General features: G+C 42.3%; 1 protein-coding gene across 1 annotated transcript in view; it reads right to left on the reverse strand.

Annotated features, from left to right (window-relative positions):
- ZMAT4 (zinc finger, matrin-type 4) overlaps positions 1-24,931 on the reverse strand; it is a 379,178-nt gene that overhangs the window by 238,417 nt on the left and 115,830 nt on the right. The window contains exon 3 of the mRNA XM_010846367.1: positions 4,364-4,453. Coding sequence (XP_010844669.1) covers positions 4,364-4,453 — 90 coding nt within the window. The remainder of the gene's footprint in view (positions 1-4,363; positions 4,454-24,931) is intronic.

A 24,931-nucleotide genomic window follows, 5' to 3' on the forward strand; every position in this document is an offset into this window, starting at 1 on the left:
GATAATAAAAGGGCCCATTGGTGGAAAACCAAGGCTCTCAGTAGACTAGATAATCTTTAAGTCCTTTCTGGCTCGAATGCTCACGGGATTACTGAAAATTTCTCCAAAGCAATCAACTATAGCAATTTATTTCGTATTTAACTTTACTCTGTGGCCTCACGGGGAGTATGTTGTGCTCTAAAATTTCAAGGAAAAAAAAAAAAACACCAGAGGATCTAAATGAGGATTCTAAAGAGTAAAACAGGGGATTTTAAAAAGCTGGAAAAACCAGAACAAAAGGCAGAAATGAACTTAAGTTTTTAAACAACAAACAACCAAAAAGGTCAAATGACCTGGAATAGAAATGACAATGGCCCTGGGGATAATAACAGGTACTTCTGTTCCTCTGTACGTAAATAAAGTTACCAAGTATTCCCAGGAAAGGGATGGCTGCCATTACCTATCAATTTTAGGAATCGCTGTGGCCCAAGCTTCGTGTGTGGTCAGGGTTTGGAAAATCAGCAACAAGTTTTCTATTTCCAGAAGGACTCACTTTGTTGGATATTGTTCTCAATCAGTGACATCAGGATGCAAACCTCAGCCCCCGGGAGCAGGGCAGGTGGGAGGATGGGCAAGACAAGAGAGGCAAGTGGAGCGAAGTAGGACAACCTCCCCAGATCACAGGTGCTGGGGGGAGAGGATCAGCAACAACAATGCCTGCAGAAAGCACTTTGAAAACAAAGTGCTCAATGAATGAGTTTGCTCAGTTGGATCTTCTGATGAACCTGTACATGATGGGTTATTATCATGCTCCCCGTCTTACCACCCTGTGGAAAGAAACGCCAACCAGAGGAGAACAAGAAAGGCTGCTGATGCAGAGCGTGCTGTAGCCAGGGAGCCAGCCAGCCGTCACCTGCATCTGCAGGAGACGCAAAGGCAAGCAGAGACGTGGGGAAGCTTCAGAATGGAGAAAGGGTAGGTCTCACCTGTGCCCTGATGTGGGGAAAGGCAAACAGGTCACCTAAAATGGGAAGAAGCCCATGTGATGGGTCAGGGATGCATATTTGGCTTTTTCTGGTTGGTCCTGAGTTGGAAACGGAGACAGAAGTCCACAATGATGTCAGCTACTCATCAAGTCCTGCCATTCAGGGCTTGTCACAGGGCTGTTTTTCACTTCCTGGATTGTTACTATAGACAGTAGCCTGACGTCCTGTAGACTGACTTACAGCAGGCAGGCTTCTGGGCTGGTCACTATATATCAGTAGGTTGCTCTTCTGTACTGGCTGCAGGCTGTGGGTCAGTCGTAGTTTTATATATGGTCTGTGCATTGTTGCTCAGACGAGTCTGACTCTGCAACCTGATGGACTGTGCCTGTCAGGCTCCTCTGTCCATGGGATTCTCCAGGCAAGAATACTGGAGTGAGCTGCCATTTCCTTCTCCAGGGAATCTTCCCAACCCAGGGGTGGAACCCGAGTCTCCCACATTGCAGGCAGATTCCGTACCATCTGAGCCACCAGGGAAGCCCTGTGTATGGTCTAGCCATTGCTGATTTGTATATTCAGGGTCTCAGTCCTTAGATGTGAATCTGTATCAAATGAAATTGGTTCAAATGGTTACAACATCAACTCTCAAGGCCCTGGGGGAGCCTTGCACATTGCATCCAATACATTAAGATGCCTAATGGAAACGATAGTTTTCACTGCGAAATGTCCATACAGCCTGCTAAAGCATCAACCATCTCTTCTAAAGAGTAAGATCATTAAGTTGCTTTTCCTATTTACTGATTTGCTCATAGACCGGGATTATCGAGTCAGAGGAAATGACTGAATCAGCAAATCCAATGATAAAGCCAAGTTTTCAAAACCCAGCAAAGAGTTCTCAAAGGGGTCTTCAGGAAAGAACTCTTGTAAATACTTCTTGCTGTAAAATCTGACCTTCATTCCTGCTAGGAACTGACCCCAGGGTGTCTGGCAGAACCAGAGCCTGAGTGGGGTGCAGCATGGGTCTGACCAGACTGGCAAAGACTGTGTCTTCAAGGCCACCAGCAGCAGTCCCAGTGCCCCTTTCTCTTTACCTATGAAGGGGAACAGGACACCCCACCCTCTAACGTGCCACTTTGATACACTGATTTTTTAGTAAAGTGACTTAAGAAACAGCAGGTGCAGGAAGGACACTCTGACCATCTCCTGCCCCCTGAAAGCAGGAGATAAATCTCCCATGTGAAAGGCACCCTCCCTGTACCAGGAGGCAGAGGGACAGCCCTATCACCAGGGATACAGAATCCAGGGCCAAGAGGCCTCTATAAGCAAACCTCAGTACTTCTTCACTAATTTGCTACCCCAAGCCCAGCACCCTCTCTTTGCCCCTTCAATTCCTTATAAATTTGTCACTTCACTGTCTAAGAACATAAAAGCTGCCTGCTTTGGTCACTTTGTTGAGTCTCTTCTTTTTGGGGCTCCCACATGTATGGAATTAAATTTGTGTTTCCTCTGTTCATCTATCTTTAAGTCAGTTTAATTATTAGACCAGCCAAGGAACCTGAGAAGGAAAGGTTTTCCTCCTAAGGATCACTCCTTAGGAGCTCAGCTATGCATACACCACTCATGATTAGAACTTGAATGGACAGACAATAATAATCTGTGCTCCAAGAGCTTCTTATTAAGTGTCCATGAATCCCTATTGTTTCTGACTCTTAAGATTAGATACTAAATGGCCACTGAATGAAGGGATACATCACTGAACAACTGCAAGGGGAAACAACGGAATTCTGTTCTCTCTGTTAATAGACACCTGACGGAGAGCATGACTCCAGCATGCTACAGGATTCTGAGATTACATAAAAGCTGGCTTAAGCCGACTCCCCTGTGGCTTAATAGGTTGTTTTGCTACGGATGCACCCAAGAAAACACCCGTCCACCCTCCTCACTCCCACTGCGTCCATCTGGTACCATCCATCCAATCCCAAAGACCCCAGCTCGCATGCCACCTCTGCAGTCACACGTTCCCTGGTCGCATGGCCCGGGCATGACTCATCCACCCTTTGTCTCCATGAGGCGCTGTGTACAAATGTTAACAAACACCTCCACTGTGGCACCAGAGCTCTTTTATGCAACGCTTACCTCTCTCGCTATATTTAAGTCTCTTTAAGGCAGGTCTGTGGCTTGTGTGTCTGTCTCCTTGGTGGGCAGTAAAGAAAAATCCACAGAGTCCAGGTGAGTCTGCACCTGTTACTCCATTTTGGGATGCTGAGATGTGGCTGGAAACCCCTGGCCCCGGCCAGCCCTGACGTTCTCCACCTTCAGTCATGTGGAAGGGAGGAGCCCCATTGTAACCACAGCCAAAATCCCCCCTGATCCTTACCGGTCAGCTTCCTGACCCCTAATTAGGCAAAACTACCCACCCCGGGCCTCACTCATTAGGGCTCTAACCAGTCACCCCATGAAAACCACACCTTTCTCTCTCTCTCCCCTTTCTCTCTCTCTCTGCCTCTCCTGTGAAGAACAAATGAGCACAGGTTTTGCCCAGTCTCTTCAATGATTATGTATTAATTTTTAATAAGAAAAGAAGACTGGCATTGATATGGCAGCAGAAAAAAAAAAAAAAAAAGCAGGATCACAAGCACAGTGAGAGGTTGGGATGTGAATTCTTCACCCACAGCCTCTTGGCCCTCAGAGGGTGAGGCGTTTCTGTGTTTAATCCGCAGTTGGTATCATGGAGGACCTCTGCCATGGATGGGTAAGAACATTCTACTCGGCAGGAAAAGGGCCCCCCGCAGGGAGGAAGGGGTGCTCCTCTCAGCAGTCTTGGCCTCGGCCTGGCTAAGGGAAACCCTTTGCTCTGACTTTAAACCTTCAAAGCGACTGCCTAATTGTTATTTGTCTTCCTAAGTAAACATTCCCTCAGGGAAAGGTAACACTGATCAAAACCCTGAATATTTTTATTTGCAAGATATGTACACAGTTTTCATTATAAGTGAACAAACTGGCGCTCTGTTTTACACACCAAAGGAAACATACATTATGTAGAAAGCAAGGCTCCGATATTTCTGACAGGTTTGCCCTTAGGTCATGCCTTCTCCAGGCGCCCGCCTCCCCTCACCCAGCCTCTGACGGTCTCAGCCCCTCCGTTTGTTCTTTCTTTGCAAGGTCCAAGCACAAAATCATCAAAAAGTCTCCCAGCCCTGTATCCTGCAAGGTCTGGCAGGAAGAAAAAAAAAAGGAAAAGACTTGCTTATATGTTATATTTTCTGTCATAGTTAATGAGAATGATTTCAACTCACTTAGCTTTCCCGCTAGGCTGGACATAACTGGAATTCCCAGACCTGCAAAGTTTCTCGCCGACAGAACAAACTGTCCAAGGATATTGCGTGGTGTCAGATACTCACGTTTTCTGATCGGAGCCTCTTGGCTGGACACCCACCATCCCTGGGGTGAAGCATGTAATACAGTCGGACTTTGCTGGCATGTTTTCGACTCTGGGAAGGAAAAGCAGAAGCAGATACTATGAAAGAGAAGGCATTGAGAATCCTTGGACACATCGGCAGTGACTGCCAATGCCCAGAAGGAATTTCCTCAGAAAATGTGAAGGTCTATACCAAGGTCACGGTGAGAGGCCTTGCACCAAGGCCCCGGATGGAGAGGCCAGAACCAAGGTCATCTCTGAAACTGACTGAGCCCGGCTGTGAAAGTGTTAGTTGGTCAGTCACGTCCAACTGTTTCTTTCCTTCTCCAGGGGATCTCCCCGACCCAGGGACCGAACTCAGGTCTCCTGCATTGCAGGCAGATTCTTTACCTTCTGAGCCATCAGGGAAGTCCATTTAACTGTTGCCAAAAGCCCCCCTGATCCTTATCTAGGTCAGCTCCCTGACCCCTAATTAGGCAAATACGCCCACCCTGGTACTCATCCTATAATGCTCTAACCCAACACCTAATGCCATCCTTCAACAGGAATTTTCTTTGTCTTCAGGCGATAAACATTGGCTACTAATTCATGCAAAGTGTCGACTCTCCCTAGTCCGTCAGGAGGTCAGCCCGCTGTGCTCACAGCGCCTTCATCCTCAGCCCCCTACTCTTGATAATTACTCCCTTCTGAAATTCTCTGTGTCTGGAAATTCTTTTCCAACCCACGTTTGGACTGCCACGACAGAAAATACTGGAGCACGTTCATGTGGGTCCCTTGGGATGACGTGTCAGATAGGTGAAGTGACTTGCCCAACGTCATCAAGACAATGTAATTTCAGGATTAAAAAGCAGTTAGGGAAGAAAGGTGCAACCACTGGGATCTTTTAGCCTGGAGTGAATCCTGTTCAACTGTCTGCAAAGGTAAGAATAGGTCAGCAGAGGGAATGATACAAGGATCAGCTAGGAAGAAGAGCCCAGTTCCCTACCTTAGTGAAAGTGAAAGTGAAGCCGTTCAGTTGTGTCCGACTCTTAGCGACCCCGTCCTGCCCTAAATAGCTGGGGACCACACTGCTGTGGGAGCTGGACGTGCACACAGCATCTCTAACTGAAGCCTGATTAGAGCCAAGCTACATGCATGGAGCCAGATGCCACTGAACCAGTCAAGCCCCACCACCTGCAGATCAGCAGGACTCCGAACTTCTATCTGTCCTGACTGCCCCATGCCTAGTGTGGAGAAACTGATTTCTTGTTACTTCCATCTTTCCTGTCTTCCTTTGCTGAACTGATAGCCCATCTGAACTCCCCTCACCTCTAAAGAACACTGAAGTTCTAACTTTCAAGCTGCTACCTGAGGCAGGATGGTGGACTGAAAAACACCTATAAAAGAGTCAGAAATTCAGAATCCCAGTTCAGGCTCGACCACTTTCTTCCTGTGTGATATCGCACAAGTCATGACATGGAATGAGTCATTTACTCTAATCTGATTATAGTCAAAGCTAGTCTCAAGCTTCCCTGGTGGCTCAGCAGTGAAGAACCAGCTGCCAATGCAGGAGACACAGGTTCAATTCCTGGATCGGGAAAGATCCCCTGGAGGAGGGAATGGCAATCCAGTCCAGTAGTCTTGCCTGGAGAATCCCATGGACAGAGGAGCCTGCCAGGTCCACAGAGTCACAAAAGAGTCGGTCACGACTTGGTAACTAAACCACCCAAACAAGTCTCACATTCTCCTTGTACAAAATGAGCGCAATAATATTTATTAGGGTTTCCAGGAGAACCAAATGAGACATTATATAGGAGAGTCTGTTTCTCAATGCGGATTGCACCAATCCTGACTTTGAGCTCTATGTGGTCTCTGTAAGGTGAATTCTTGAATCCATTGCTGCCTGATTCCAAGTCCCCCAGCCCCTACCTTTACTCAGAGATTATTTCCTTCTTTTCCAATGACTTGGTTCCACGTGTCATTCTTTACAATTGGGTTCTAGCCTGATTGGTGGGTTGCCTTCCTGGATTAGCCACAAAGGGGAAGTGATTTCAGGGAATACACAGCAAGTTGCATCTTGTTCACAGGACATCGTGTAACTCCTTCCTGTCTGGTTTGCCTCATTTATTACTTCTTTCATTCCTTCACTGTGCCTCAAGCAAGAAGACCACGCCTCCAAACACCTGCTGGACACTTCTAAGGTCTTTAAATGCATTTAAAAGTGCTAACCGGTCCATCCTAAAGCAAATCAGTCCTGGGTGTTCATTGGAAGGACTGATGTTGAAGCTGAAACTCCAATACTTTGGCCAACTGATGCAAAGGGGCTGACTCATTTGGAAAAAAAAAAAAACAACCTGATGCTGGGAAAGATTGAAGGCAGGAGGAGAAGGGGATGACAGTGGATGAGATGGTTGGATGGCATCACCAATTCAATGGACATGGGTTTGAGTGATCTCCAGGAGTTGGTGATGGACAGGGAGGCCTGGCGTGCTGCAGTTCATGGGGTGGCAAAGAGTCGGACACGACTGAGCAACTGAACTGAACTGATTTGCAATATGAAAATTATTAGAGACATTTTAAAAAAGTACTAAAGTGTGATTTTCGAAATATATCCGAAGCCCTTTCTAGGTTGAATTTTAAGTTTTAATCAAAGGTTATCTGGAGTCTTGTCTGCTTGGAAGACTGGAAGGATAGAGAAATGGAACCCCATATGAATATGTGTCCGATGATTTCAACATCACTGCTTAGCTTCTGTGAGCTCTTCAGAATGTTGCCATGCAAACAAGCACGTTTCATTTCCCAGGTAAATATGCCGATGTCTAAAATGTGTACAGCTATTCTACAGGGCTGTGGGGGTTTTGGAGGTAAGGGGTAGTGGAAATATTAAGAACACTGCCACAATTCAAAAAAAAAAAAATTTAAAGAAGACGTCAAAATCTCCAGGACATTGAATGTTGCCACAGAATCTGGGCTGCTGTAAAGCACACACAGGCAGGTAATTGGTAAAAAGACAAAGTGATAACAGTGTGAGCTCGAATGGGGCTGAAGTAGGTTTTCAATTTTGCTTTTGTTACCATAGAAGAACTTATCACAGTCCCTGCAGCATCAGTCTACCCAGGGAACAAAATCATGGCAAAATTGGAAATCTCATAACGCAGCTTGTTTTGTGGTAAGGTTTTTTTTATTCTTTCCTAAAATATAACATTTCTTTCAGAAAGGCTATTTCCAGCAAAGACAGAGTTCACTGGGTTATTTACTTGCAGTTTGACAAAACAAGTAAAAAAAAAAAAAAAGAAAAGAAAAAAAGAGCAGCTCTGCTGTGATTAGTGATGAGCAATATTGGGTCAGAACCTTCTTCCTGATAGTGTCCACTGAAGGCTTGTTTTTCTCCTTTGGCTTCCCAGTCCCCAGGCTGGCTGGAAGGACTGCCTTGACCTAGTGTCTAGGTGGAAAGAAACAGAGCCTTGGCAAACACCACCTGATCCTGGATTGATGGGGGATAGGATCTAGTACTGGCTCATCACTCAGCTGCATCCCTTGTGCCTGGTCCTCTCTTTTCCTCCTGTTGCTTTTCCCAGGCCACTTGGCCTGGAGCCAACACCTCCCTATGCTGACTTCAGGGGGAAAGTCAAAACCCCAAAGACAGTCCACTCCACAGTGAGAGGAGCATGGGACTGCCCTCCCAGCTGGTCTGACTCAGACCCAAAGCCACAAATGATGTTGGTCAACAAAGGGAAGGAGGCTCCCAGTTGAACATTCCTGGAGCCCTGCTCTCCCCCAGAGCTCTGCCAGCAGCTCCTCTCTTTCTTCCTGCCACGTTCACCTCTTCACCCAGACAGGACACGGAGTCACCTACTGCATCACCCTCCAAGTGACTTCTCTTAATTACCCTCCTCTCAATTTCCCTTAACTCTCTGAAGCTGCATCAAATTTGGCATAGAAATCTCACCCCATTCCATTTATTCCAAAAACAAAACCTTTCCTACAGAAAGTTAAAATTGCATTTGAGCAAAGATGTTCATCACAGCATTATCTAAATAGGAACAAAATAATAAACTGGAAGACAGCTACACTTTCAACAATAGGAGACGGGTTCAAGCAGCCATGGAATGCCCTTATGTTCAGTTGCAAATGGAAAAAAAAATGCTTTCTACATAATGAATATTGGATAGAAAATGCAAAGCTCAAAATTGCTCATATACGATGATGACAATTAAATAAAAATTCGTAAGTATAGCAAGAAGAGATGAGGGGAGAAAAATACAGTTTTTTAGGGTAAGAGTCTAGATGGTTTCTCTTTTTAATTTTTATAACAAATTCATCTTTAACAAAAAATAATAACTTCAAGCCTTTGTAATTCCTCCTTAAGTCTACTTTATACTAATTATAATTAGTAAAAAGCATCACTGATCTGGAGTGCATTTAACATATATTGATATAACTGATCACTTTTCCATTTACCCTTATCAACATTCAAAATGCACACTGTTTTCACTGTAATTCTTGGTAATTAGATGAGCATACTTAACCGAAGAGCAGGACGTGCTCCTTCAGAATTGAAAACCTGATTTTGGTCCATTGAATTCTTTGGTAAATATGTATACTTTTCACCATGTGGTCATTTTAGCTTTCTGTGTATGTACGGAGATTATGGGATGGTAAATGCTGTCCAGACAACCAAACCAGGAAGACTTGAAAAAACACTACCCCTCAAACTGCCTTAGGTCATTTCAAAGATCCATTAATACCTAAAACTAACACTGTTTTTAAGAGTTTAAAAAGCCCAACTGCCAGCCAAAAGGAACTTAAAAGAGAAAAAATATACCTTACTAACATGTTAAATGTATATATTACAGAGTTTCAGGAGGGAAAAGGACCATTAATTTCAGGGGGAAAAAACACGAAAAAGAAATTATACTCTCTTTCAGTTGCACTGAGAGTCAATCCCAGGTTCTTTCTTGCATTAATATTTGCATTTTAAGTAAAAGTCATTATTTTCATTCAAACCACATCAACTTTAAGCTTCCCAGATAGGCCAGAAATGACCAAACCTTTCGTTTTAATTAAAGCCCTTCCCCCATTGCTGGGCATTGTGTGGGGGCAGACCTATCTGGAGACTATTTTCTTTGGCTGAAACAATCTCTTGGCATGCTAAGGAACAGTCTAAAGTGGGAATTCAGGCCAGCCTTCTCTTTGCAGGGATGAAGAGCAAGACCAACCTCTGTTTCAGATGTATTGCTGTGAAAGGAGAGAGTGAAACACAGAAGCAGAACAGCTCTGTGCTTCACCTAAAAAGCCACCTTCCACGATCACACGCGTTCCTTATAAAATTCTCAACTCACATTTGCTTCCAACAAGGCTACTGATTTCTGCTCTCATAAAATGTGGCAATAACAAAGCAACTTGGTATTTGCATAATGTTCCCAACAGCCTTCAAAGTCCTTTCACATTTATCCTCTCATTTTATCCTCGGATCACAGTTGTGAAGCTGGCAGGAGATGTGTTGTTTCAAATAAGCTTTAAGATCCATTGCTGATTTCCCACTTAAATCTTCACCATCTTATTTCATCATAGATATCTAATTATACCTCCTTCCAGAAACCAGCTAACATAAGCCAAGGACTATAAGGAAAAACGAAAACCTGGAACAGACTGATCATTATAGAAGAGTGATTCTCGCAAGCCACCAATTTATTTCTACTCATTCTAGCGTGAAGAGGGGCCGATTAGGGCAGAAATAAAACACAGCAAAGGTTTCACTTCCTGGTTGCCCAAGAATGTCTGTCTAGCTGATATGGGATGGAGGCTCCATCTCTCGGGAAGGAGAGGCTGCCCTGGCAGATCCCCCCTTAACACTCTAAGGTTGAGGGCCCAGGGCGGAGCCCCACAAACACTGGGGGGCAACTTCAGTAGGAAGTCAAGGTTAAATGCAGATGAACCAAGAGGAAACACCAAGTGTCAGAGATTCTCTCTGATGAATGGGGCTCTTTCCTGGATCGGTGTATCTTGATTGGTTGGATATAGAAACCTAGAGTAGAAGACAGACCAACTGGAAACCTAGGAAGAGAAGACTGGCTCTCTAGAGAAAGCCTTTCACGGCACAGAGAAGGAAGATATAAAACTCCTCTACCCAAGTCCCCAGATACCAAGTCTCCTACCCAGGCTGCTGGGCTCCTGAAATGGCCTGTCTTCATCTAGTCCTCAGCTGAAATTGGATCAGAAGATCCTAAGAGGGTTCAGGTGGACCGTGAAAGGATGCAAGGCTGATACACACACAGCGGGGACATGGGGCAGGCCTAACCTTCTGTTCTGATGAGTGGAGCACCGGGGACATGGGGCAGGCCTAACCTTCTGTTCTGATGAGTGGAGCATAGGAAAAAAAGTATGTGACACAAAAGAAGACACTGACAAAAACTCTCAAGGAAGAAACATCAAGAAATGTTTTCTTTGCAAAAGATTTACCACAATAAGTAGACGTTCTAAGTGGCAAGTGTTTAGAGCCATTTAATTTAAGAAAAAATTGACTGAGGATTAAAACTCAAAGATGAGATAAGACAATAAAGTAAGGATGTTAAAAATATCACAGCTTGGGACTTCCCTGGTGGTCCAGTGGCTAGGATTCTGTGCTCCCAATGCAGGGGGCCCAGGTTCATCTCTGGTCAGAGAACTATATCCCACGTGCCACAGGTAAGACCCAGCATGCCAAAACTAAGACCCAGAGCAGCCAAGTAAATAAATAAAGATTTTTTTAAAAATAAAAAACAATATCACAGCTTAACTTGGAAGGTCCTTCTCAGCAGGGCCAGAGCACAATCAGCACTACAGCAAAGTGTGAAGTTAGGACACGGTCACTTCCTAGAAACTAGAGGATAAGATGAAGAAGTGGGGAAAAGTGGTTCTGGAGATGTGACATACGAGAGACCAGGATAAATACAGTGTGCCTTTAACAGTAGAAAAACCAAACAAATAAATGGAATATTATAGATTACAAAATTCCAAAATACACCCAATAGTCTGAGACCAAAAAGAAAGCTACGAAAATACATAAAATACATCTAACTTTATGATTGGAAAATGTTCTAAACAGCAAAGCAAAAGAAGCAGTACTGATAAAAATGGCTATATATATAGATACATAGATAGATAGATAGGACAGAAATGGGATGGACTTAACAGAAACAGAAGATATTAAGAAGAGGTGGCCAGAACACACAGAAGAACTATACAAAAAAGATCTTCACGACTCAGATAATCATCATGGAATGATCACTCACCTAGAGCCAGACATCTTGGAACGCGAAGTCAAGTGGGCCTTAGGAAGCATCACTACAAACAAAGCTAGAGGAGGTGATGGAATCCCAGTTGAGCTAGTTCAAATCCTAAAAGATGATGCTGTGAAAGTGCTGCACTCAATATGCCAGCAAATTTGGAAAACTCAGCAGTGGCCACAGGACTGCAAAAGGTCAGTTTTCATTCCAATCTCAAAGAAAGGCAATGCCAAAGAATGCTCAAACTACTACACATTTGCACTCATCTCACATGCTAGTAACACAGAAGGCAATGGCACCCCACTCCAGTACTCTTGCCTAGAAAAGAGCGACCCCATGGGGTCGCTGAGGGTCGGACATGACTGAGCGACTTCACTTTCACTTCTCACTTTCATGCATTGGAGAAGGAAATGGCAACCCACTCCAGTGTTCTTGCCTGGAGAATCCCAGGGACGGGGGAGCCTGCTGGGCTGCTGTCTATGGGGTCCCACAGAGTCGGACACGACTGAAGCGACTTAGCAGCACACGCTAGTAAAGTAATGCTCAAAATTCTCCAAGCCAGGCTTCAACAGTATGTGAACTATGTACTTCCAGATGTTCAAACTGGATTTATTAAAAGGCAGAGGAACCAGAGATCAAATTGCCAACATCTGTTGGATCATCGGAAAAGCAACAGAGTTCCAGAAAAACATCAACTTCTGCTTTATTGACTAAGCCAAAGCCTTTGACTGTGTGAACTACAACAAACTGTGGAAAATTCTGAAAGAGATAGGAATGCCAGACCACCTGACCTGCCTCCTGAGAAATCTGTATGCAGGTCAAGAAGCAACAGTTAGAACTGGACAAGGAACAACAGACTGGTTACAAATCAGGAAAGGAGTACATCAAGGCTGTATATTTTCACCCTGCTTATTTAACTTATATGCAGAGTACATCATGAGAAATGCTGGACTAGATGAAGCACAAGCTAGAATCAAGATTGTGGGGAGAAATATCAATAACCTCTGATATGCAGATGACACCACCCTTATAGCAGAAAGTGAGGAAGAACTAAAGAGCTTCTTGATGAAAGTCAAAGAGGAGAGTGAAAAAGCTGGCTTAAAGCTCCACTTTCAGAAAGCTAAGATCATGGCATCCGGTCCCATCACTTCATGGCAAATAGATGGGGAAACAGTGGGAACAGTGTCAGATTTTATTTTTCTGGGCTCCAAAATCACTGCAGATGGTGATTGCAGCCATGAAATTAAAAGGCGCTTGCTCCTTGGAAGAAAAGTTATGACCAACCTAGAAAGCTTTTGAAAAAGCAGAGATATTACTTTGCCAACAAAGGTCCACCTAGTCAAAGCTTTGGTTTTTCCAGTAGTCATGTATGGATGTGAGAGTTGGACTATAAAGAAAGCTGAGCACCAAAGAATTGATGCTTTTGAACTGTGGTGTTGAAGACGCTTGAGAGTCCCTTGGACTGCAAAGGGATCCAACCAGTCCATCCTAAAGGAAATCAGTCCTGAATATTCACTGAAGGGACTGATGCTGAAGCTGAAACTCCAATCCTTTGGCCACCTGATGTTAAGAACTGACTCATTTGAAAAGACCCTGGTGCTGGGGAAGATTGAAGATAGGAGGAGAAGGGGACAACAGAGGATGAGATAGTTGGATGGCATCACCAACTCAATGGACATGAGTTTGAGTAAACTCCAGGAGTTGGTGATGGACAGGGAGGCCTGGTGTGCTGCATTCCATGGGGTCACAAAGAGTCGGACATGACTAAGCAACTGAAATGAACTGAATATATACATATATATGCTTGTATCTTAAATACATATATGTAAGAAGAAAACCAGACTTCCCAGTTGCCTCAGTGGTTAAAGAATCTGCCTGCCAGTGCAGGACACATGGGTTCAATCCCTTGGTCGAGAAGATCCCCTAGAGGAAGGCATGGTAACCCATTCCAGTATTCTTGCCTCAAAAATCCTGTGGACAGAAGAGCCCAGAGGGCTACAGTCCACGGGGTCACAAAAGAGTTGGAGATGACTGAGCACACACATATACACACTAGAGGCAACCACAAAGCAGGAAAATATCTGCCATATGTGAAAGTGGTCTGATACGTTTAAGATAAAGAGTGTTCCTACAAATTTAGGAAAAAAATAATAGTAAATAAGCAAAAGATAGAAATAGGGATTTTAAAAATGCAAATAGTTAAAAGATACATAAAGAGAAGCTCATCCAAATTCTACCTTATATTTTTTACATTAAAAACATATATTGTCACCCATGAAATTGGCAAAAATTTACAAAATATACATATCCATATCAGTGAAGATACAAGGAAACTAAGACTCTTGTACATAGCTAACAGGCAAGTGAACTGACATTATCTTCCTGGATGGAAATTTTGCAATATATATTCAAAAGGCAAAAACTCATTCAATCCAAAATTCTACTTCTATGAGTTCATTTTAAGTTCACAATCAGAGACATCCCTTATTTATAATAATGAAAATGAGAAAGTAATTTAAATGTCCTAAATGAGAGGGATAAATAATATGATACATATATATATATATGAGACAGATTACCAAACTGCCATTAGCAAGCATATTAGTAGTATTCAAATACATGAAAAATACTATGCAATAATACAAAGAAAGAAAATCTGCTTCAAACCAAAAAATAAATGATGCCAAACTTCTTAAACAAAAACATATGTGTGAGGACTTCCTTGGTGGTCCAGTGGCTAAGACATCCCAATGCAGGGACCTGTGTTCGATCCCTGGTCAGGGAACTAGATCACTCATGCTGCAATGAAGAGACCATTGGCCACAACTAAGATCCATTGCAACCAAATAAATAAAAAAAAATATTTAAAATATACACATATGTTTGTGCTGTATACACATGGTTGTGTGCATAGACATGACAAAACTCTAGGAAGAAACACACCAAAAGATTGATATTCTTTACCATGGATTACAGGTGACTTTAATGTACACCTTTTTTGAATTTTCTAAATTCCTTAAGGAATCTAATCATTCCAGTAAACGGAAAGAAAAATCACACTTTTATAGGTTCATTCCAGTTTTGATGATTTCCCATTCTAATCACTTAAGATGAGGAAAATGAGTCTCAGGAAGACTAAGAGAATTGCTCGAGATCGCACAACTTCTAAGTTCTCAGAGGACACGGATTATACGTCTTCTCTTCATTTATATCCCCATCATCTATCACCATGCCTGAAATACCCCTGACACAGTCAGTGCTCAATAACTGTCGATTAAGGGACTGAACGCGTGAATGAAAGAGGTGATCCCAGAACAAGAGCCCAAGACTCCCAATTAATTAAAATGATCCTGTGAAAGTGTGTGTACATAATTGCTATAGACTCCCTTTGATTCTGAAAGTGAAATCAAACCCATCTCCTGTCTCCTCCCATCTCTCTACCCCAGCCAGCAGTGTAGGTCCTAGAGGAGGAGGGAGCCTGCAGACCAGGGGGAGTTCTGGCAACAGCTCCCGAAGGCATTCTGCAGAGTGAGCACATTGGAGGAAAAAGTCTCAGCAGGGGATCTGACAAAAGCTGAGCTTGAACATAAACTCCCAGGAAACCTAGGAACTGCTGCAGCTGGTGTGTGTGCTCGAGCTAGTCGCTCAGTCGTGTCCGACTCTTTGCAACCCCATGGACTGTGGCCTGCCAGGCTCCTCTGTCCATGGAATTCTCCAGGCAGGAATATTGGAGTGGGTTGCCATTCCCTTCTCCAGGGGATCTTCCTGATCCAGGGATCAAACCAGGGTCTCCTGCATTGGCAGGTGGATGCTTTACCATCTGAGCCACCAGGGAAGCCCCACTGCAACTGGCACAAAAGTCCAGTCTGGAGTGATGCCTCTCGTCACAGCCACCATGCCACATGCAACCCAGCTGGTTAAGCAAGAGAAAGTTTGGAACCAGCAGAGCCAACTCGTCCACTGTTTTTAAGAATCCCAATGCACCCGATGCTGGCTTGGCAAATCTCACTTAACCCGTTGGCCTCGGGTGATACGTCACTTTGCTTTTAATTATAGAATCCTGGGCATGTGTGGCACTGTGGACTCAATTGTATGCCCTCGCAAATTCATATGTGGAAGCCTAACCCCATCCCCTCTTGGCATTACTTTTAGATAATCAAACCAGTCAATCCTAAGGGAAATCAGTGCTGAATATTCACTGGAAGGACTGATGATGAAGCTGAAGCGCCAATCCTTTGGCCACCTGATGCAAAGAGCCAATTCACTGGAAAAGACCCTGATGCTGGGAAAGATGGAAAGCAGTTGGAGAAGGGGATGATAGAGGATGAGTTGCTTAGACAGCATCATTGACTCAACGGACATGGATTTGAACAAACTCCAAGGACAGAGGAGCCTGGTATGCTGCAGTTCACGGGATTGCAAGACATCAGATATGACTTAGCAACCGAGCAACAAATCAAGGTTGAATGGGGTCAAAAGAGTGGGGCCCTAACCCAACAGAACTGGTGGCCTTCTGGGACAGGGAATGCTTCCCCTTTCCGTGAGCACAGAGGAAAGGCCACGTGAGGAAAGAGCAAGCAGGTGGAAGTTCTGCAAGGCAGGAGGAGAGGCTGCACCAGTAACCACGCCAGCACCTTGATCTCAGCCTTCGAGCTCCAGAACCGGCAGAAAAGTAAATGTCTGTTGTGTAAGCCCCCACTCAATGCTATTTTGTCTTGGCAGCCTGGGCTGACTAAGACACATGCCGTCATCCACACCAGGCGCTCTTTCTTCTCGTCCCAGGAATCGGTCCATTTTTCAAAAGCAAAGAGGACAGCCTTCAAGTTTCTAGAATTAGGTCATTTTTATGTTTTTTCTGAAATATTTTTAAAAGAGCATTTAAAATGAGAAGTGCTTATCTTAAACAAGTTTTGGGAAAAATGGATTTCTGTTGAAGAAAAACCATCTAGGGTGGGCTGGGCAGCCTTCACGAGTGTGTAAACATGTTTGCACTAAATCTGTACTTCCGTCTGCCTACACGAGGGCCTACACGGGCGCATTACAATTTTAAATCAAAGTCTTGCAACTCAAAGCATTACATTACCACCAAAGTACAGAGGAACCATCTTTCTGTCGTGTGAGGGCAGAGCTAAATGTGTCTCCATGAAGTCTGCACATTTTTAGCAGAATCACAGGAGAAAGAAGAGAACACCGGAGGATAAATAATGTAATATACCTCATCTAGGCTGCTCTTCTGCTGTTTGGGGAAATAAGGCAAAAATGATTTTCCCCCCTCTCTGGAAGCTCTCATTAAGAAGTTAAAGATAGAGATGAGGGAAAAAATGAAGCCAGTGAGATCAGTGATTAAAGTCAGAGAAGATGGGGTGATTTGAAGCAACAAAGATACAAAATCCTTCTGCAACGTGAAAGCTTTAACCACACAAGCCAGTCCTGTGCTACCGTTTCCCAAGGTCTCTTGGCTTCTTTTAGAAAATTCATGCCAGGGATAAGAAAAACGTTAGCACTTTATAAAAGCATGATTGTGAATGAGGTCTTCAAAGATTAACCCCCACCACTGCCAAGGGCAAATGTTCATCTCCATCTGTTTGGAGTGAGGTTTAGGTGGTGGAAAAATCGAGATTAATCCAAGTCCATGGTCTTGTGAAATAGATGCTGGTCACTCAGACAACCAACCCAATAACCAAGGCAATGGGAGCACAGTTCACACGTGGCCTCATTACTCGTATGTAACATTTTTACATTCGATTCTCTTTTGGCCCTATTACTTTATACACCTTGGTATGCATCCTATAATTATTCTCAAACTGAACTCCGTTTTTACAACTGAATCCTCAATTTTTGTTATTTTTATAGTCCTGATCCATCCCACTGTGCACCTTTAAAACTTCTGCACAGAACGGTTCCTCTACAAAAGTATGTTAATTACTTAAACAGTCAGGTGAGAAGAAGCTTTTTTGATTTGTTGTCTGTTTTCATATTATAGTCTCACTTGCTTATTTTTACTTAGGTTGCCTTTGCTCCTGGTGTCAAATCAAAAAGTAATTTGATTGGTCGCGAGTCTCCTGGAGAAGGAAACGGCAACCCACTGCAGTGGTCTTGCCTGGAGAATCCCACCAACAGAGGAGCCTGGTGGGCTACAGTCCATGTTGTCACAGAGAGTTGTATGCAACTGAGTGACTAAACAACAACCAAAAAATATAATAATTGTCAAGACCGCTGTCAAGAAGTTTACTGCCTGTGCTTTCTTCTGCGAATTTTATGGTTTCAAATTGTATGTTTAAATCGATCCTTTAATCCATCTTGAGTTAATTTTTGCATATGGTGAAAGAGAGTGGTCCAGTTACATTCCTTTGCACGTGACTGTCCAGTTTTCCAAACCCCATTTATTTAAGATGGTGTCCTTTCCCCAGTGTAAATTCTTTGCTCCTTTTTCATAAATTAATTGATCATACATGCATGGGTTCACTTCTGATCTAAGTGTTCTGTTGATCTGGATGTCTGTGTTTATGGCTATATCATACTGTTTTGATTACCAAAGCATCAAAACATGATTTGAAATCCAGAAGTGATGCCTCTATCTTTACTCCTCTTTCTCAAAATTCCTTGAGTTATCTAGGGGTTTTGTGCCTCCATACAAATTTTGAGATAGTTTGTTCTATCTCAGTGAAAAAAGGCATAGTAATTGTAATAATGATCGTATTGAACCAGTAGAATGCTCTGGTTGCATGGATGTTTTAATAGTATTACTTCTCTCAATTCATAAGCTTCTACTATCTTTCTATTTTTGTGTGTCTTCTTCAATTTTTTTTTCACTTTCAGTTACAGACCTGTCATCTCTGTGGTTAAATTTCTTCCTAGGTATTTTACCCTCTTAGATGCAGTGGTAAATGGGACTGCTTTATTAATTTCTATTTCTGATAATTCATTGTCAGTGTTTAGAAACCAGCTGGGTTTTGTGTATTGATTTGTATTCTTCAACTTTAACGATTTTCATATTAGTTCCCTTTAATGACTTTGCGTATTAGTTCTAACAGTAATTTTGGCACAGTCTTTAGAGTTCTCTACGTGTGATATTACATCGTCTCCAAATAGGGCCAGTATTACTTCTTCTCTGATCTGATACCTTTTGTTTATCTGTTTTGCCTGGCTCTGGCTAGGACTTCCTATACTACGCTGAATGAAAGTGATGACAGTGGGAATCTTTATCTTACCCTTGATGTCACAGGAAAAGCTTTTGGTGTTTCCCCACTGAAAGTATAATGTTGGGATGTGGGCTTATCATGTATGGTTTTTACACACTGAGGTATATTCCTTCTACAACCAGTCTGTTGAAAGTTTTATCAATAAATGGATGTTTGAAGTGAAGTGAAGTGAAGTTGTATCCGACTCTTTGTGACCCTGTGGACTGTAGCCTACCAGGCTCCTCTGTCCATGGAATCTTCTAAGCAAGCGTACTGGAGTGGATTGCCATTTCCTTCTCCAGGGGATCTTCCCTACGCAGGGATCAAATCCTGGGTAGGCAGACGCTTTACCATCCGAGCCCCTAGGCCTTTACTAAATGGATGTTTAATTTTGTCAAATGCTTTTCCACATCTATTGAGATGATCAAATGAGTTTCACATTCATTATGTTAATGTGCTGTATCACACTGATTGATTTGCCAATGTTCAACCATCCTTACATCCCTGGAATAAATCACATTTGGTCATAGTATACAGTCCCTTTAATGTATTATTGAACTTGGTTTACTGATATTTTGGTGAGGATTTTTCATCTATGTTCATGAGGATTATGAGGCTGTAAATTTCTTTTCTTGTAGTGCCCTTGTCTGGTTTTGGTATTAGCATAATGATGGCCTCATAGAGCAGGTTTAGAAGTGTTCCCCCCTCTTCTAATTTTTGCAAGGTTGTGAAGGATTGCTATTAATTCTTCTTTAAATATTTGGTGGAATTCAGCAGTGAAGCCATCCAGTCCTGGACTTTCTATGTTGAGAGGTTTGTGATTACTGACTCAACCTCTGTAGTTGGTTCAGATTTTCTTTTTCTTCATGGTTCAGTCTTTAAAGCTTGCACTTTTTAGGAATTTATCCATTTCTTTTAGGCTGTCCAATTTGTTGACATCTATTTGCTTGTAGTAGTCACGATAATCCTTTGTATGTATCAGTTGTAATGTATTCTCTTTCATTTATAATTTTGGTTTTGAGTCCTCTCTCTTTTTTTCTTGGTAAATCAAGTTTAAAAATGTATCTGCTTTGTTTACTCTTTCAAAATAGCAGGTTTGAGTTTCACTGGTCTTTTTATTTTTTTATTAATTTATTTTATTTTTTAAACTTTACAAATTGTATTAGTTTTGCCAAATATCAAAATGAATCCACCACAGGTATACCTGTGTTCCCCATCCTGAGCCCTCCTCCCTCCTCCCTCCCCATACCATCCCTCTGGCTCGTCCCAGTGCACCAGCCCCAAGCATCCAGTATCGTGCATCGAACCTGGACTGGCAACTCGTTTCATACATGATATTAAACTGTCATCTTAGTCTCTATTTCTTTTATTTCCATTCTGATCTTTGAGATTCCTCTCCTTTTACTAAAAGTTGCTGCATAGGAAAAACAAAACAAAACCATTGACAAAATAAAAAGTCAACTTATGGAATGAGAGAAAATATTTGCAAATCATACTGCAAATAAAAGCTTAATAAGCCAAAACATGTAAAGAACTCCCTTAACTCTTTCTTTAATCAAAAATAACAATTTGATTGAAAATGGGAAGAGGAATCACATAGACATTTTTCCAGAGAAGATATACAAGTGGTCAGTGGGCACATGAAAAGGTGCTCAACACCACTGGTTATCAGGAAAATGTAAGTGAAAACCACACCGAGAAATCGTTTCACACCATTCAGATTAGCCACTATCAAAAGGACGAGAAATAACAAGTACTGGCAAAGATGTGGGGGGAAGGTAAGCTGGCACAGCCACTGGGAAATCAGAATGGAAATTCCTCAAAAGAATTAAAGTTAGGGCTACCATGCTGCTGCTGCTGCTGCTAAGTCGCATTAGTCATGTCCGACTCTGTGTGACCCCATGGACGGCAGCCCACCAGGGCTACCACACGATCCAGCAATTTCACTTCTGGGTGTTTATTCCAAGGATATTAAAACAGGATATCCAAAAGGTATTTGTATTCTCATGTTCCTGATAGTCTTATTCACAATATTCTTATATCAGAAGATATGGAACAACCTAAGTGTCCATTTATGAATGAAAAGAAGATGTGGCACTTACATACACAGAAATATTATTCAGTCATGAAAATGAAGGAAATCCTACCATCTGAGACATAGCGATGGCCTTTGAGTGCTAAGTGAGATGAACCAGACAAAGGGAAATACTGCGTGAAATCACTTATGTGTAGGATCAATCAATCAATACAAAGCTGAACCCATAGAAACAGTAGAAAAGTGGCTGCCAGGGGCTGCAAGATAGGAAAATATGGAGATGTTGGTAAGAGTGCAAGACTCCAACTATAAAATGAAAAAGGCCAGAGGACCTAATATAAAAGATGGTGACTATAGTTGATCACACTGTACTGCATAATTAAAAACTGTGAGGAGAGTAAATTTAATTGATTTCACAAAATTAAATAAATATGATAAATATGTAAGGTGATGGATGTGTTCATTAATTATATGGAGAGACTCCTTTCACAATCTATACATATGTCAAATCACCATGTGTCCACTTTAAATATGTCAATTATACCTTAATGAAACTGAAGTAAATAAATAAATGGTCAGATGACTTATACTATAGAACATAACTCAAATATATTTCACTTTGAATGCAAACAATAGTAAATAAAAATAATAAATTTTAATTGGACTAACAAACAGAATATCTACCTAACAAAGAGATTCTTCACTGACAAAAAAAAATTAATTTTTAAAATCAGTTCCCTCTGGTACACTTGAAATGTGACTTTATTTTCCAATTTTCCTAACTTTATTTTCCTATTTTCAAGAAAACTTTAGGTACATATAACTTTTATAATCTGAGAAAAGTAATCAGCAAATTTATTAGGAACATTTCTAGTATAAAACAATGCACAAAGAATGGAATGTCCATTTCTTCCTATCCAAGTATCCTCCCTACCATGTCTAGCTAGTATTTTTGCACAAGAAATTAGCTGGCTGCCTTGGGGATAGCTAGAAAGCCTCACACCTGCTTGAAATCGAGAGGGTTCAGCCTCCCCACCCCTGATTGCTAGAGGAAACCTGGGTTTGTACCTGTTTCACTTAGTAATGGGAAACATAAATTTTTTTTTCACTTGAATCCCTAGAGTCAAGTATCCCGAAGCATATTTTCTTTTCCCAGAGATACTTGCTTTGCATAGCACAGCTCCCCAGACCTGCAGGGCACACACATGCTCAGGGCTGCCAGCTGCAACTCTGCTGTCACTTCCAGCTCACCACCACCTGCACTTCCATTTATCTATTTGCCTATTCAAAGTCCCAGATTTTAATCTGCTTGCAGGTTGTTTTGAACTGATAGCTTGATTAAAGCAAAACAGGGAAGTCTGAAATAATCCATCCTCTCTAGCCAGGTGGTTCAGAGAGACAGACTTGTTCCATGGAAGACTGTTGTATCTATTCAATAAATGCTCCCCCAGGTGCCCCCAGAGCCCGTGTGTCACTCCTTTCCCTTCTTTGGAGGGACCAGAGAGAAATACATCCTACAGGAGCCAGAGGTTTGCACATCCATCTGCCACGGGGTGCAGAGCACCTCCTCTCAGGGACACTGGGGATGGGAGCAGGAACCTCTAGGTCCTAGCTCATCTCCGCCCCCTCTGTATACAGATCAGACCTGGAATAGCTCTTTTCGTTCCAGTCTTTCCCAAAGTTTGGTCTCTGGACCACTGGTTTCAGAATCATAGGGCATTTTCTTAAAGGAAGGTTTCAGACCTCATTGCAATAATTGCTAGAGGGTGGAGGATGGGGAATTAGGTTTTTAGCAGCTCCCCAAGGGCTTAGGGGCTTACCAGGTGGTACTAGTGGTAAAGAACTCGCCAGCCAATGCAGGAGATGTAATGGACAAGAGTTCAATCCCTGGATAGGGAAGATCCCCTAGAGGAGGGCATGGCAACTCACTCCAGTATTCTTGCTTGGAGAATACCATGGACAGAAGAGCCTGGTAGGCTACAGTTCGGTGGGTCGCAAGGAGTTGCACATGAGTGAAGTGACTTAGCATTACACATTCAAGGGTTCAGAAGGCAAAGATGCACTCTGAAAACCCAGCTTAATTTTCCCTTCTTTCTAATCAGCTCATCTCCTCTTTCCTTCTGTGGCTGCCAAGCCCAGATTGAAAGAAAAAGAAAACAGGTCGGGAGAGCTATCCCCAGCTTCAGCTGGATTGCATCTCAGCGTGAAGCAAAATCTGGAGAGCTGGTCTCGGCCAACCTCCCAGGACCCGCAAAGAGCAGCTTGAGAAGTGCAGAGCTTGAAAGACTACATGGGTCAGAGATGCTGCTTTGACAAGCCCAGATCTCAAATCCGGGACTCCACTTTCTCCTTCTCACCATCTTCTCAGCTTCTCACAGCTTCCACTCTCCTCTTCCTAAGGGTCTTCAGAACATCGCCCCTAGGTCCTACCACTATCTTATTCAAACTCAATACTTCCAAAGAGAAGTTGTTACCTTTCTTCCTTGTCTAATTCCCTTTGCAACGTCTCTAATTTTGTCTGGAATACCAGTATTTTTGCAGGCAACCAGGCACAAAATCAAGTGAAGCAAAAATATTGGGAAATGCCAACCAAAATTGTTAAATAGGGATGCTAAATATATTTAAGGAGTTGAGAAGACATTACCAATATGAAGCAAAACATGAAATCATAAAAAGTAAAGAAGCAAAAATACTTATTACACAGCATGACTGTATGAGGTTTATTGTTGGATGAAAATCCATCAGTGTAATATATCACATTCATGAATGTGAATCTGCCATGTCTCTTAAGTGAAAAACAACCAAATACTGGAAATTTTATATGGTTTAACTTTAGTTTACTTTGATAATCAGAAAAAATACATCTTGTTTTTTTTTTTTCAATGAAAATGCATATTCACGCAAAAACCTGCACACAGATATTTAAATAAGACTTGTTCATAATTTTCAAAATTTGGAAGCAATCAAGATTTCATTCAGTAAGTGGATGGATAAACAAACAGCAGTACATACAGACAAGGGAATATTATTCAGCACTAAAAAATAAATGAGCTTTCAAGCCATGAAAAATATAGAGGAAACTTAAATGTGAAAAGGTGACATATCATATGATTCAAACCACATGAGAGTGCAGAAAAGGTAAAGACAGTATGGGCTTCCCCCATGGCCCAGTGGAAAAGAATTCCACCAGCCAATACAGGAGACACAAAAGGTATGGGTTCACTCCCTGGGTTGGGAAGATCCCCAGGAGTAGGAAATGGCAACCCACTCCACTATTCTTGCCTGGAAAATTCCATGGAAACATGAACTTGGCAGGATATAGTCCATGGGGTCTCAAAGTGTCAGACATGACTGAGCAACTGAGCACGCGCACACACTCACACACACACACACACACACACACACACACACACATACACAGAGGCAGAATAAAGATCAGCAGTTGCCAGGGATTACAGAGGGGAAAGGATAAACTGGCAGAGTACATAGGATTTTCAGGAGAGTGAAACTACTCGATATGATATTATAATGATGGATGGATGGATGCCACCATGCATCTGTCCACACTGAATGCACACCAAGAGTGAGTGAACCCTAAGGTAAACTATGGACTTTGGGTGATGATGTTGTGTCCTTTATTAGTCGATCAATAGTAACAAAAGTACCATCTGGTGAGAGGTGTTAAAATGAGGGAAGCTGTGCGTGGGGTGGGGGCAGAGTGTATCTATGGACTCTGAACCTCTTTCTCAATTTTGCTATGAACCTGAAAACTACTCTAAAAATCGTGTGTTAAATTTAAAAATTAACAGAGATTCCAAAACTTCTAAGTAAAACTGACAAACTTAATACATTATTTTTTTAAAAAAAAGCACTTTCTTTATCTTTCAGAAACTGAATATACAAAGCAAGTTTTTTTTCCAAAATATTTTCATAGGCAAAAGATTAAAAATTATTTTAATTATACACATGTGGTCACAATTTTGCTTTAACATTGGCTTTTAAAGCGATGTATCATGATCAATAATGGATTATCTAAGAAAAGCAAGCATGGAAGAGCATCAGAAGGATCAATGTTATTTACTACATTA

The sequence above is a fragment of the Bison bison genome, unplaced genomic scaffold (genome assembly GCF_000754665.1).
Source record: "Bison bison bison isolate TAMUID 2011002044 unplaced genomic scaffold, Bison_UMD1.0 scf7180017864236, whole genome shotgun sequence".
Classification (NCBI taxonomy): Eukaryota; Metazoa; Chordata; class Mammalia; order Artiodactyla; family Bovidae; genus Bison; species Bison bison.